We start from the raw sequence: 14,262 nt of genomic DNA on the forward strand, positions 1-14,262 counted from the left end.
CGTGAACGACCTTGTTGCAATATTCAATTCCTTTCTTGAGCGAAATAGTGGCGTAAAAGCCAAACACCCTGATCAAATTATGATCGATGAGGCCACACACACTATATAAAAGGCTGGAGTGCGGCGGTGCCCTGTGTTCGTAGCCCATTTTATCAAGCACCTGAAGCTTAAAATGTCGATTTATTTTGCTACCTTATGGACCTAAGCAAACAAAGCCTAGTGTATTATGATTGAAGAAACTAAAATCTTACGAGCTAAGGGTCCTTTCGGGCAAATGCGGAGGACTCCAGAGACAATCCCCACTCTTCAGCATGTGGAGTGGAGGGGAAATACGAGAGATATGATCCTTTCGGGAATCAAACTCCGAGTGCGTACTCTGTGATAGCGATGGTATCAACCCATATGGCAAGGCAAAAAGAAAAAAGAAGAAGAGAAGAAGAGCATAATATAGGGAATGTGCAATGGGGACGCTGCAGAAGCCAGATTGTAGTAATCTTGCACATGAATCTGGGATAAACGACGAGTGCCGTGGAACCACGGTAGGTGGATGTTGCTGACACAAAGCCAGTGGGCCCGGACCTGAATATGGACCATAGCAGAGAGTACCCCGCGGTAGATATGTTGGAGTATCTTTACTACTGTCTGGAGTTCCAATTCAATGTAGAATGTAGTCGTTTGGGAAGCTTATAATTAACACCTGAGCCTTGCGAAGAAATAAGACTTTAGTAGGAAGTCCGGGAGCGGAATATAGCGTCCGAGATAAGCATATTGGCCTGGATGCTCGAGCACTGAATGTTCTGCACAGGTGCTAGGGCGAAGATCGCTTGATACACCTACGTCAGCTAAGCGATTCGCCAAGCCAGGGGTAAATGGAGCCAGCAAGGGCGGCATAAGGGGACGAACTTCGCCCCCCTACCTGCCTGTCTACCACAACATCTCTCAGACTCTCGGGCTCCCTATTGAGCACTGTAACATCCTATATCGTCTCTTGCCATGGCTATGACGCCAGAAACTTCGGACTCCTCTATATCAGTGGAGTCCATCCGACTCATCCAGGAGCCGATCGCAGTTGTTAGCATGGCGTGTCGACTACCTGGACACAATGATTCTCCTCAGAAGCTATGGGAGTTTCTGATGCAAGGGGGTGTGGCAGATACGAAGGTCCCGACAACACGATTCAAACTGGAGGCCTTCTATGATCGGTCTGACAGGCCGAGAACACTGCGCTCTCCCGGCGCCATGTTCATGGAGTCTGTGGACCCTGCAAGGTTTGATGCGCCATTCTTTAGTATTTCAGCCCAGGAGGCAACGGCCATGGATCCTCAACAGCGTATCTTACTCGAAGTTATCTATGAAGCCTTGGAGAATGCCGGTCTTACTCTGGAGTCCCTGGCGGGCCAGAGATATGGTTGTTTCGTCGGAGGCCACACTGGAGGTTTATAATTGCTTTCCCTGTCTAGAACTCTACTCGATACTGACGTGCAGCTAGATTACTGGGATGTGTTTGCCCGGGATCCAGATTCAAGGCCGGTGAATGCGGGTATAGGTGGCTCGGGAACAATGTTGAGCAACCGCGTCAGTCACTACCTTGGTATTACAGGTCCTAGGTACACTTCGTTCTGCACTTGTTTCAATTAGTATAAAGATTCTGATGGCGACTCAGCATGTCCCTCGATACCGCATGCTCTAGCTCGTTGGTGGCGTTAGACATGGCATGCAAATCCCTTCACAGTAGGGAGAGTAACGGAGCTGTCGTCGCGGCCACCAACCTCGTTCTGCAGTAGGCCATACTTCCGTCACCCGGTTCACCGAAGAGATATGCTGACCGAAGGTAGTCCGGAATACGGCTGTGACGGTAAGTAGACTACGAACGGGCGCAGATTGGGGCAACTACTCACGTGATCACCGCAGCTGGGCCGATCAGAAACACCCATTCTCCAACTGGGCGTTGCCACACCTTTGATGCTAAAGCAGACGGATACATCAAAGCAGAAGGGGTTAACGCAGTGATCTTAAAGCGGCTTGACGATGCCATCCGGGACGGAGACCCAATCCGAGCGGTAATCCGAGGTACGGCGAATAACCACAGCGGTCGAACACCTGGTATTGCCTCGCCGAGCGCAGAGGCTCAGGCAGCTGCGGTGCGGACGGCGTACGAAAATGCTAACATCACTGATCTGTCCCACACCTCGTACGTCGAATGCCACGGAACCGGGACCTTAGCAGGAGACCCGGTTGAGGTGACTGGTGTCTCCTCGGTCTTTGCATCATCACGGGCTTACGACAGGCCACTGCAGATCGGATCGGTAAGAAGTTCTGTTTATTGAGAGATAACACGCTGACGAGATACTTCAGATTAAAAGCAACATAGGCCATTCAGAGACTGCAGCAGGTTTGTCTGGCTTAATGAAAGCCATCATGATCTTAGAGACCGGATTCATTCCGGGAAACCCGACTTTCGAAACGCCTAATCCCAACAGTAAGTAACAAGCTCCGAACGACCCGGGGTTTGTAGATTGTGCTAAAACCAGACAGTTGACTTTAGCGGCTTGAAGGTAAAAGTGAGTAAAAGTGTTGCACCTTTCCCCGAAGATGTGCCGTTTCGACGGGTAGGAGTCAACAACTTTGGATTTGGGGGCAGCAACTCTCACGCGATCTTAGAAGAGCCAAGAGTGGTTCAATTGGATTATTGCCCAACACACAAAACGTCCTACATATCTCCTGGTCAGGACTATTTAGTGGAAGAGCCTTCCAAGCAACCTTATATCCTATGCTTCTCAGCCAACAGTGAAGACTCTCTCAAGCGATATATCCAGAAAATTGCTCAGCATTGCGCCAGCCCAAATGTCCACCTCAATGTCCAAGATGTGGCCTACACGCTCGGCGTGCGCAGAAGCAAGCACTTCTACAGGGGATATCTTATAACCGACAGCCTGAAGCATCTCGATCCGACAACGGTGGTATACGGCAAGAAAAGTGTGAACACCATGAATGTGGGGTTTGTCTTTACCGGTCAAGGCGCACAATGGCCACAGATGGGCTTAGGACTGCTGACATCATTTCCTGTCGCGAGGAGCTGCGTGGAGAAACTGGACGCTGTTTTGCAACGTCTATCCAACAGGCCGATATGGTCATTATATGATGAACTGACAAGGCAATGTAGCCCGGATCATATGCGAAACCCCGAGCTAAGTCAACCATTGGTCACTGCATTGCAAATATCAATCATCGAAGTATTCCGAAGCTGGGGAATCTCACCTACAAGCGTTGTCGGTCATTCCTCGGGGGAGATCGCAGCGGCGTACGCGGCTGGTTACCTGACCGATGCCGAAGCGATCATTATTGCATACCATCGTGGCATGGCCTCCCAGAATGGGCGAGTGAGCAATGCCACCCCCCTTGGGATGCTCGCGGTGGGATTGGGTGCAGAGCAAGTCATGCCTTACATCGCTGAGTTGGAAGGCGTCGAGATTGCATGCTACAATAGCCCTGCAAGCGTGACATTATCCGGGCTTCTTCCGGTGCTCGAGAAAGTGAAAGCCAAATTCACGCAGGATGGCGTGTTTGCTCGAATGCTACAAGTAGATCTAGCGTACCATTCGACATATATGGAGCCGATTGGCGAAGTGTACGAAACTCTGCTCAACCGTGACCTCCCGTCAAACGCACAGCGACTCCCAGCACCAGGCGACGCCACAATGTTTTCCTCAGTCACGGGATCCAAGCAAGAGAGGCCTCCGGACCTGGATTACTGGAAGAAGAATATGACCTCCCCCGTTCGCTTTGTGGATGCGGCTCGTAGCATGTTATGCGAAAAATCTTCCGTAGCGTTGCTGGTCGAAATCGGGCCTCATGGTGCGCTTAAAGGACCCATAACACAGATCCAAAACACGCTCGACGGGGCAGCATCGAGGGTTCCTTATCTTTCCGCATTGAATCGGGGATCTGAATCAATCCATAACATACTCGCGGTTGCCGGTCAACTCTTTCTGGCGGATGCTCCAATAAACCTTCAGCGAGTTATTGGAGACGCGAATGGAACCCGCCCAATGGTGATCGTGGACCTGCCAAACTACTGCTGGGACCATTCTACGCCATATTGGTTCGAGACGCAAACTAGCAAGGACTGGAGATTTCGACCGTTTATCCACCATGACTTGCTTGGAAGTAAAGTCCTCGGCACATCCTGGCTCCATCCAACGTTTAAGAAAACCATGGATCTCAGCCATCTCCCATGGTTAAAGGACCATCGAATCGGGACAGACGTCATATTTCCTGCGTCAGGATATATTGCAATGGCAATCGAGGCAATGTACCAGACAGGCTGCATGCGCGAACCAAGCCGCCCATTCCCCTTGCCCAACGAACTTGGCTACCAGTTGCGCAATCTCCGATTCGATGCAGCGCTTGTTTTGGAGGAAGACGTGCAGTGTGAGATATACCTCACGATGAACCCATTACCCGGAGGGAGCGGCAATTGGTCTGAGTTTTCAGTGTCCTCCACTAGGGTGGGTGCCACTACAAGACATGCAACTGGATTAATCCGGCTCCAAGAGCCCATTGTTGACCCAGCAGACGAAGCAGACATTGCGCCATTGCAGCACGCCTCCCCTGGGCATTTATGGACAAAGGCCTGCGCCGAGCTGGGATATCACTATGGCCCAGCATTTCATCTGTTAGAGAAAGTGGAATCGCGTGCTGGGAGGCGAAATGCCCGCTCATTGATCACACTAGCCGACCCTCCTTCCGCTCATGATCCTCAGTCTTTGTATCCAGTTCATCCTGCCGCGTTAGATGGTGTATTCCGGGCCACTATACCTGCAGCTACCGCTGGAGACCGCAGCAGAATGTCCGAAACCCTGATCCCTGCTATGGTCGATGACTTGATTATCAACCCCACCCGTAGACCAACCACGGGCATAGCTGTCGCTTCCAGCTATTACTCTGGGCGTGGGAGAAAAGATACTGACAAAAGCTATCTTGGAAGAACTTCGGTGTATGACCCAACTAGTGGTGCTTTGCTGATTCGAATGACCGGATTATCGAGCCATAAAATTGATCTAGGAGTTGATCCCATGGCTCGACATACCCTCGCTCATGATGTCCTAAAGCCGGATATTTCCACGTTGAATGAGGAGGCTATCAAACAACTTGGAAAAGTGCACAAGAGCATGACTGCATTGCTTCTCAATTTAGCAGTGCATAAGAAGCCCTCTCTGAAGGTTCTTGAGATTGATCTTGGTGCTGGTGAACTCGCTAGCCTGTGGCTTGAGTCCCTAGAGATAGCCGATGGCTTTCAGAATCAATACCGTTACATGGCTTGGGATGCAGCAAGTCTCTCAGAAGTGGAATCCAAATATCGAGAAAAAGGAAACACCTCATTCCATCTCGTCGATGCCAAATGCAGCCGCTTGGGTGTTGAGAAACAGGAGCAATTTGACTTGATAATAGTGAAGGCTGTCTCGCCGTTGCCGAAAACGTCATCCTCGGCCGTACAGGCTGTGAAAGACTTACTCTCGCCTGATGGTTATATCCTGGCCATTGATTATACGGAAGCATGCCATATGACTTGTGGAGGTTGCGCTTTAATTGACGAGATTCAGAATACGGAATTTGCAAGAGTGCTCCCCATTCCATCTGAACGATCGGCAGCCTTCTTATGCACACCACTAGTAGTCCCAGACTGCGCTCCTCAGTCGGAGAATCAACTTCATGTCGTCTATATGAGAGAGGAGAATGTTCTGCCGCCGATAACAAAACAAGCTTTGTCACAGGCTGGATGGCATATTACTGAGCATGGATGTCCGACGCTAAATGTGCCTGCTGGTGGTCTGACCGTAATTATTGATGAGTTTTACTCACCCCTTCTCACACACATTACCGAGGCACAATGGCTGTGCCTCCGCCACCTCATTACAAGCGGCTGTAAGCTTCTCTGGGTAACTCGAGGTGGCCATATTTCCGCCTCTGAGCCTGGTAGCGCGCTAGCTGCGGGGCTCTTCCGCTCAATTCGATCAGAAGATCCCGCTGCCGCACTAATGACACTGGATATACAAAGTCATGAGGGACCAGAGGCATTGGCCTGTCTCCCTGTAGTTCTCCACCAGCTTCAGATGCGCCAGGCTGGTTTGGTGACCGATAATGAATATGTGGAGCAAGATGGTATCCTGCATATCCATCGGGTTGTGCCGTACAGTCCTCTGAACCATGATGTTCAATCGTGGAGAGATCAATATATCCAGACAACACTATCCACTGATGGGCCCATCACACGTCTAGTAGCCGAGGATATCGGTACGTTAGACGGCCTACGCTTCGTCCAAGTCCAAGACGACCCACTCCCTGACAATCATGTTGAGATTGAAATTCAAGCCGCTGGTCTAAATTTCAAAGACGTCGCTGTCACGATGGGTATAGTGCCCGAGAATGAGCATCTACTAGGTCTGGAGGGGTCAGGCATAATTCGTCGGGTTGGACCAAACATTAGTGATAAGACTCTAGTCGGAACTTCTGTCGTCTTCATGGAAAAGGGAGCGTTCGCCAACCGTATTCAAGTCCCGTTAGACTTCACACATCCTATTCCCAACACTATGTCCTTCACCGAGGCAGCTACGATTCCAGTTGCGTTTTGTACGGCGTTCTACTCCTTATTCGATATGGCAGACCTCCAACGCGGACAGTCCGTCTTGATTCACTCAGCTTCCGGGGGTGTTGGCATTGCCTGCATCCAGTTGGCCCAATATGTTGGAGCTGAGGTCTACGTGACTGTTGGGAGTGAGGCAAAGCGACGGTTCCTACATGAAAGATATAAAATCCCTTACAAGCGCATGTTCTCATCCAGATGCTCGAAGTTTGCCACAGAGATCATGAAGGCCACCGATGGAAAGGGAATCGATGTGATCGTGAACTCGATCACGGGGGATTTACTAGATGCCACATGGAGAGTATGTGCTGCTGGGGGCATCCTGGTTGAGCTTGGCAAAAGAGATATGGTAGAGCGCAACAGTCTAGCGATGGAACCTTTCGACCGGGGATGTTCCTTCCGTGCTGTAGACCTGTCACATCCAAAACTGTTGCGAAAATTGCCCAGGTATGTTAACGCAATTCAAATTGAAGTTTCATCTACTCACCCTAGCACCAGCCTCCTTCGCCGTGTCTTCAGTCTTGCGGTTGAGCATCATATTCGGCCTATTGATCCAATTACAACCTTCTCTATTACACAGGCTACCGAAGCATTTTCTTATATGCGGAGTGGAAAGCATATCGGGAAGGTTGTGATTCATGGCATGGCTACGACGGAAAAGCTAACAGCATCTGTACGCCCTCTGCGCGAGGATATAAAATTTAATGCCGGATCTGCCTATCTCATTGTAGGCGGTCTCAAAGGCCTATGTGGTAGCTTAGCCTTACACCTAGCCCAGCGAGGTGCCCGCCATTTGGTGGTGATGTCCCGTGGCGGATGTGCGGATCCTCGTTCACAAGGTGTCATTTCCAATTGTCAATCTCTCGGATGTCATGTACACGTCTGTCGCGGTGATGTCTCACGAATCCTCGACGTGCGACAGGCTTTTATGCGAGCACCCGCTCCCATCAAGGGTATTGTCCAGGGCGTGATGCTCCTGCGTGATCGGCCCTATGAGCTGATGACAATTGACGAGTTCCACGAATCTATTGGGGGAAAGGTGCACGGTACATGGAACCTCCATAATGTCTCCGTCGAAAAGGACCTTCAACTAGACTTCTTCCTCCTACTTTCCAGCATCTCGAGCGTGGTTGGGAGCCCTGGCCAAGCAAACTATGCGGCTGCCAACAGCTTCCTTGACTCTTTCGCCGGTTATCGAAGATCGCTGGGACTTGCCGCCCAGACGATTAACTTGGGTGTGGTGGAAGATGTTGGGGTCGTGGCAGAATCGGATGACTTATCTCGGCGTCTTGAAGGCTCAAAGGAGTTGGTCGGCATCCCCGAACGTGTGCTCCATCGTATGGTAGACTATTCACTCCGGCAGCAGTTTCTTCAGTATACCCGCCAGCAAAATTCGGGGCAATCGGAATTTCCAACCCGACTCATCACTGGACTCGCGGTGCCTCAAGATCCAACTCTATCAGGCCTCCGATTCGATCCTCGCTTCCGTGGACTTTTCACCGGGAGCCCGAATTCCAATGCCAATGCGGGAAAAGGGGGCGACGAGCTCAGTGCCGCACTCCAATCGTTTCACGCCAGCATTCGCTTTGGTGCAGCGGCCGATGAGCTGCACGAGCTGTGTCTAAGCATCCTAGCCACTCGACTGGCGCGGATGTTGCGCTACAGTGCAGAGCAGCACATTGAGCCCGGGCAACCGCTGTCTGTGTATGGGCTGGACTCCCTCTCCATGGTGGAGCTGCGTAATTGGATCAAGGCCCAGATGGGAGCCGAAGTGACGACGTTTGATGTCCTTAACGCCAATAGTTTGATTATGTTGGCGCAGCGTGTGGTAAATAAATTGCGTCGTGAATAGATCATCACCGGATAGCCTCAAGGTAGAATATAAGTGTCAGTACTGCGTGCTCCACAACCCTGGAAAGCGATTATTGATAGCCTGGTGAGTTCGGTCAAAATAATACTGGTTGGATCAAGATAGCAGCCTGAAATATAAGGCTACAATGAAACCATAATTTGATACTTGCACACGGTTCGCATAACATCGTCATTAAGCGCTCCACAGAGTAGGAGAGAGCCAGAATGTCAACAGACATTACTGGTTCAGGTGATCCACTTTCGGGGACTGAACCAAGGGTCTCTCGCATTACTAGTAGACAGTACCACGGTACACCATCCATCGATGACATGTCGGCGCGTGATCCGCTCGATATATATACGATGTCATACGTAACTATAATGAAGCCATCACAACATCCGTCGCCAGATACATTTGACCATCACACCAGCAAGACCATATATAGTGGAACATTATACCTCAAATCAACCAGCTTTCACAATGGCATTCCATCAAAGTGCCTGTGATATTCACCTAGACAATAAATCCGGTGCAACTCGCCTGGTCGCAATTTGCAATAACGATGAAGGCTCCGGTCTGACCAGCGAATTCACCCTTGATGATTGTCTTGGGAACAAAAATGGTACTGTCCCTCCTGAAGCATCTATCTCTATACTCTGGTGAAATATGAATAGGTAATGATTCCGGCAGGTCATTTTGTCTGGGGTGGGCGAGATTTTACTACCAGTGCTCGTGATATCTCAATTTCAAGTGGACGAGGTCAACAACCTGTCCTTCATGCCAACCTTAGGGATCCATCTGGCAAATTTGTGCGGGACAGTATCGATCTAAGTGAGCATATTGGGAATATAGAGGGGGAGCTTATCTTCCGACCATGAAATAATTTTGACATTTATACATTTACGCGTTGGCTCAATATCCGAGCCTACGGATATTGCTACCCTCTGAACTTTTGTTAGGTGGGGACACGCATTTTATATAAGCAATAACCAATTCTATCGAATATGCCCGTGGAATTACCTAGTATCGCAGGCGCCTGACATATGTCGGGTGGATTGACCACCTGCGGAAGTATGTCGAACGTTGGAGACTTATCAGGTCACATATAAAAGGCCTCATAATTCCCACCTAGATAGGCCTTCCCGATAGTCCGATAGGGTTATAAATCTGAGCGCTTTTAATATCATTTCATACGAATACCTTACCGCATATTCTACAATTCCTGCCATTGATAGATATCCAAACGAAACCTTCTTCTGGAATGATTAAAGCAACTTCCCAGGTACGCAATATATGCTGTGTGTCCGATTTATTGCTGTTTCTCCGCCCATCTTCGCAATCTAGTGAGACTGACTGTGCGACTGTTGCGCCACTGTCGGTTGCCACGATGATAAGAAGGCAAAAAGGCGCTGTCTTGAGGCACAGGCCATTGCTCATTGCTAGTGATCTCAGGGCCATTCTAAAGTTCCTAAGACCTGTACTGCCTCCTGGTATGATTCGCTGACCCCCGTGTTTTTCACGCCGATAGCTATAGTGGTACAAATAGCCCGATCTCGGCTTATCTCTGCGTTAGCCTACGTTGTGTAATCATTTCTCGGTGACAGTGTTCAGATTAGAAGAATCCTGGAAAGTGTTGCTACTGGAAACCCTAAGTTGATATTCCAAACGGCACGGGGATATATAATCCAGTACCGGATCGACAGAATAGAGCGAAAATACACAATGTTTTTGCTTTTCCGACTTGCTTCTCGGCATGGTAGTATCGAATACTGTCTAGTTTTTTCTCTTCTCCGCCCTATTATGTGATGGCCCCATCGCATCTAAGTGGAAGTGTACTGTTTGACCTGGGTGTCGCCTACAACGGAAACCATCAGTTTTGAAGTTCTTGTTCTCCGATGGGGATACTTATACCATTGTTAACAGTGTTTCCTAATTTACAAATTTATTGGGTTCCTACTCCTCTCATGCCTTTAATCCATAAGTCCTTGGGTACTATGGGTACTATACATAGCCTCCCCAACTTATAGCCCTGAGCTAAAAATTGATTGCGAACTCTACGCGCGGCTGGAGGATCAAGGTCATATCCACAAGTTGTGAGTACCAGCAGGTTTGGATTTTGATCGACACTATGCAGAATCAGTGGTTTCTCATGCATTAATCCTCATGCATTAATTCTCATGCATTAAATACCTCCTAATCGCAGCACATTTACCTAAAGAGCATAACTGTTGTTCGTAGGGTACAAATTCTGTCAAAAACAAGACCAGCACATGGTACGAGAACAACATCGTCTGTGGTGCTGCGCACCAGGCGAGCAACTAATCATGACGACTATGGCCCTCCTTTTCCCATTTCTTCAGAACTATTACGGTCGTTTTTCGACCTCACTACCCCCGGATTCTCGGCATGTATCTGCTCTGCAAGCTTCCCCTTAGAAGTAAACTGGCCTTTCTTTGGGGTGTCAGCCTTTTTTTTTTTTTTTTTTTTTTTGGTTAAAAAGAGAGATACAACTGGACAGGCTTACTTCGCCAGAGACTCCGCCAGAGACCTGTGGCTCGGTGCGCGCGACATCCGGGCCAACCTGACCTTGGTGTTGCCTAATGTGCGTATGGGAGGCCATGATTTGGAGGATAGCGTCAAAACGAAGCACGCAACAAGCTCGGGTGAATCCAAAAGTTTTCGTATAAGCGTTAGACTGACTGACCTATCAGATCTGACTTATGACAATAGTCGCTGAGGTGTAAAAAGAGTAAAGGTTCGCGATCTGTTCCTTTTATAAAGCCCGAATATGGTCCGATGAGGTCACTATGATCCGCCTATGACCTATGTAGAAGCTCCTAACACTGGGTTTTGCTGATAAATTGTGGATGATATATGCCAAGGGATACGGAATATCTGTCTTGCAAATCGGCCTTTATTTAGTGAGGTGGCTTTGTTGTTGCCTTTGTCATGTCACACTGCGGGTCATTAATGGGATACGGATCCCCGAGGAAAATCAGTCCGCCTGAGGCCCTCCCATGATAGATACACCATTATGTTTGTAATTCTCCCTGTAAGGATATTGCTTCAAGATCTATCTGCTGACTAGTTCACGAATTAGGCTGTTTATTTAATAATCCCGAAGCCCCTCCCCTCAATCTGCACCATATAACCCCAAATGTCCTGAAATGACGAACAAGATCCTTCATTTGATTCGCCCGGAGCGGACCGGGTCGTCAGGTGGAAAGGGTGCCAACTGGCTAGAACGACGTGCGGACGGAGACATGGAAATTGCAACCACCGCCATTCTAACAGATGGCGACAGTTTTATCCAGATTAGAATATCCCGCCCAAGTATCCCCAAGTCAAGCTCCCGGACTCTGTTATCACTTACACTCAGCATGCCGATTGCCAAACACCATCTTTCCGGCCACCCAGACGCCCTTCACGTTCCGATCATCCCCATTCCACACCCACTTGTGAATCTTCTCCTCCCACTTCTCCCACCCAAATATATCAATGTGGCCCTTTCCATTGGCATACTTGCCCGCGGGGGAAAAAGCGCCAAGCTGGATGAGTTGTGCATCCCATGACATTCCAATGTCAAAACCCCCTAGCTCATTTGCCATATTCACAGCAGCTGCACCGCCGCGTGTAGCAAGATATAAGGCCTCTTCCACGCTGAGGACCGGATTATAGCATTTCCTCGACCTGCGATCTTCACACTGATCCGCGCTAGACTCAGCAGGAGTATTCTCCCCGCTACTGCTTTCGGAAGGCTCATCGTTGCTACGCTCACATTGGCAGCGGTCGCAATTGTCTCTGCATTCCTCGGCAGGAAGTAACCGGGACACTAGACAGGCTTGTCGAACTACTTCCAAGATACTGGGACTGTATCCACCACTAACGTCAGTCCCTAACCCGACTGTGATTCCGCTGTCAAGGACCTTGCGGACTGGGCAAATCCCCGATGTCAGGGCTGAGTTCGAAGTGGGGCAGTGGGCGATTTTCGCCCCTCTCTCATGTATGAGTTTGTGTTCGGATGAGCTCAAATGGACACCATGAGCCAGAATCGTCCGCGGTGTGAGGAGGCCAAATTTGTCGTAGACTCTTGCATACTTCATTTTATACATGGACTCGACGTCCTTAACTTCCTGTTTATTTTCTGCGATGTGAGTCTGAATGAAGAGGTTTGGACTTGAGTCGTTGGCTAGCCTGCTTAGGTTGGTCAATGCCTTCTCAGTGCAGGATAGTGCGAAGCGCGGGGTGACGACTGCTTTCACCAATATTCCGTGCGGGTCGATGGACCGAATATGGGCGATCACGTCTCGCGTCAGCTTGACAGATTCCTCCGCGGAGCAATCTCGATAGTAGTCTGGGCATTTCTCCTTCCTATCCATACACACGCGACCGATAAGGGCCCGCTGGCCGCGCTTTTGGCAAACTGTCGCAAGTAAATTAGTGGCTGGCACGTGGATGGTCCCGTAGTAGGAGGCAAAGGTCGTGCCATGCGCGAGTGTTCGCGAGACGACTTGATTGTAGACCATATATGCCCGTGGAGGAGCACTGGACTGGGAGCCGCCAAAAGATGCCTCCATCGGGAAGACATACGTGCTCAGCCAGTTGAGGAGAGTGCTAGAACCGAAGATACCGCAGTTGGGATATTGTGGGGCATGGATATGAGTGTCTCAATTCAGTCAGCATCCTCCGGAGAAAAAGAAACTCTGGGTCATTTCTATGGAGAGTGCACAAAGGAGATCAGAACCTACCGATGAATCCTGGAAAGAAAAACTCATTTTGTTCCTCCCTTGCCCGGATAATCGTCACACTTGTCTTAGATTTGCAACAGAACTCATCTTCTGATATCACCCAGCCTTTGGCCCTCAAAAATAGGCTTAAATCATCTTCATTGAAGATGCTCCAGTCGGAACCTTTGATTCGGCCATCAGCGGTAGAGACCCATAAGGCTCCCTGGCGTATTTCGAGCGCTTTGGACGCCTTGGGGGACGTTCGAGGTAGGTGGACGAATGTTCCGACAAAAAGGAGGAATGTGGGAGCCATGCTTGTATAGCTTTTAGTAAGGAAGGCTAAGGGAGCAGTGGGTTTGACAAATGAAGAGGCGGGAATGAACCGCAAACTAACTCGGTGGCATGCGCTCGATTATATGCAAGTATACAGAACGTGAAAGCGGTACCCTCATATCACCTTGATTAAAATATTCCTTTACAATCCGAAGAGCAGGATCGAGATTTGAACGGAGCATCCTTTATAGCGATCCTTTGCATAGGTCACAACAGAGTCCTGGAGAAAGACTGGAAGTTAATGACGCCAGTGAAAGCTAAATCTTAAGCATCATGACGTCGATTATAACAACGCGCAGCAAGCAAAGAACACAATTTATTTTGTGACTTTCGCTAGGGTTACATTGTCTGGGGTTACATTCCTAATCCAGAATGATATCAGCATTCTTCACTACTTCGGTCTCGCAGGTATCAGCCAGCTATGTAGGCATCATGCAGGGGTATTCCGACGCCTACAATGCTTATCACAAACGATGTAACACCTCCGTCTAAGGTAGGCTTACGCTTAAAATTATAGACAATCCCGGCTCGTGGGTTGTTAGGTCTAGTTCAGTGGCAGTCAAGCGCTGCAGTATATGGTGGGAAGTAGATTGCATGATACCAGTGCTGACTACTTGATTTCTCAAATAAGCTGACTGTTGGGCAGAGATATGTCTATCAGGATCGGGATAGAGCGAGCGTCGGCATAAATAGAACGGAGAATGGGG

At 49.3% G+C, this 14,262-nt stretch overlaps 4 protein-coding genes across 4 annotated transcripts; 2 read left to right on the forward strand and 2 right to left on the reverse strand.

The window, feature by feature from the left end:
• Window positions 1–993: 993 nt before the first annotated feature.
• BDW43DRAFT_310578 (type I polyketide synthase) lies at window positions 994–8,495 on the forward strand (the record flags this gene model as incomplete). The annotated part of the gene is made up of 8 exons (XM_032046977.1): window positions 994–1,435; window positions 1,490–1,607; window positions 1,664–1,780; window positions 1,836–1,855; window positions 1,912–2,306; window positions 2,356–2,479; window positions 2,536–7,090; window positions 7,142–8,495. The coding sequence occupies 8 exons, from the start codon at window positions 994–996 to the stop codon at window positions 8,493–8,495; spliced, it is 7,125 nt and encodes a 2,374-aa protein (XP_031901062.1).
• Window positions 8,496–9,689: 1,194 nt separating this feature from the next.
• Window positions 9,690–10,340, forward strand: BDW43DRAFT_274566 (uncharacterized protein). Its single transcript, XM_032041742.1, has one exon. It carries the CDS (start codon window positions 9,757–9,759, stop codon window positions 9,997–9,999), a length of 243 nt encoding a protein of 80 aa, XP_031901063.1. The 5' UTR covers window positions 9,690–9,756; the 3' UTR covers window positions 10,000–10,340.
• A 1,237-nt stretch (window positions 10,341–11,577) lies between these two features.
• On the reverse strand, window positions 11,578–13,152 carry BDW43DRAFT_65345 (uncharacterized protein). The gene has a single exon (XM_032050343.1). It carries the CDS (start codon window positions 13,070–13,072, stop codon window positions 11,861–11,863), a length of 1,212 nt encoding a protein of 403 aa, XP_031901064.1. The 5' UTR covers window positions 13,073–13,152; the 3' UTR covers window positions 11,578–11,860.
• Window positions 13,153–13,780, reverse strand: BDW43DRAFT_65347 (uncharacterized protein). Its single transcript, XM_032050344.1, has 2 exons — window positions 13,617–13,780; window positions 13,153–13,536 (listed from the first exon to the last, which is right to left on the reverse strand). The coding sequence occupies exon 2, from the start codon at window positions 13,533–13,535 to the stop codon at window positions 13,233–13,235; it is 303 nt and encodes a 100-aa protein (XP_031901065.1). The 5' UTR covers window position 13,536; window positions 13,617–13,780; the 3' UTR covers window positions 13,153–13,232.
• Window positions 13,781–14,262: the final 482 nt, after the last annotated feature.

Source organism: Aspergillus alliaceus, assembly GCF_009176365.1.
Source record: "Aspergillus alliaceus strain CBS 536.65 unplaced genomic scaffold BDW43scaffold_18, whole genome shotgun sequence".
NCBI classification, from domain to species: domain Eukaryota; kingdom Fungi; phylum Ascomycota; class Eurotiomycetes; order Eurotiales; family Aspergillaceae; genus Aspergillus; species Aspergillus alliaceus.

Excerpts from the sequence above, each read along its gene's own strand:
- BDW43DRAFT_274566 (XM_032041742.1), top strand. The coding sequence starts at position 9,757 with ATGATTAAAGCAACTTCCCAGGTACGCAATATATGCTGTGTGTCCGAT.
- BDW43DRAFT_65347 (XM_032050344.1), bottom strand. The coding sequence starts at position 13,535 with ATGGCTCCCACATTCCTCCTTTTTGTCGGAACATTCGTCCACCTACCT.
- BDW43DRAFT_65345 (XM_032050343.1), bottom strand. The coding sequence starts at position 13,072 with ATGGAGGCATCTTTTGGCGGCTCCCAGTCCAGTGCTCCTCCACGGGCA.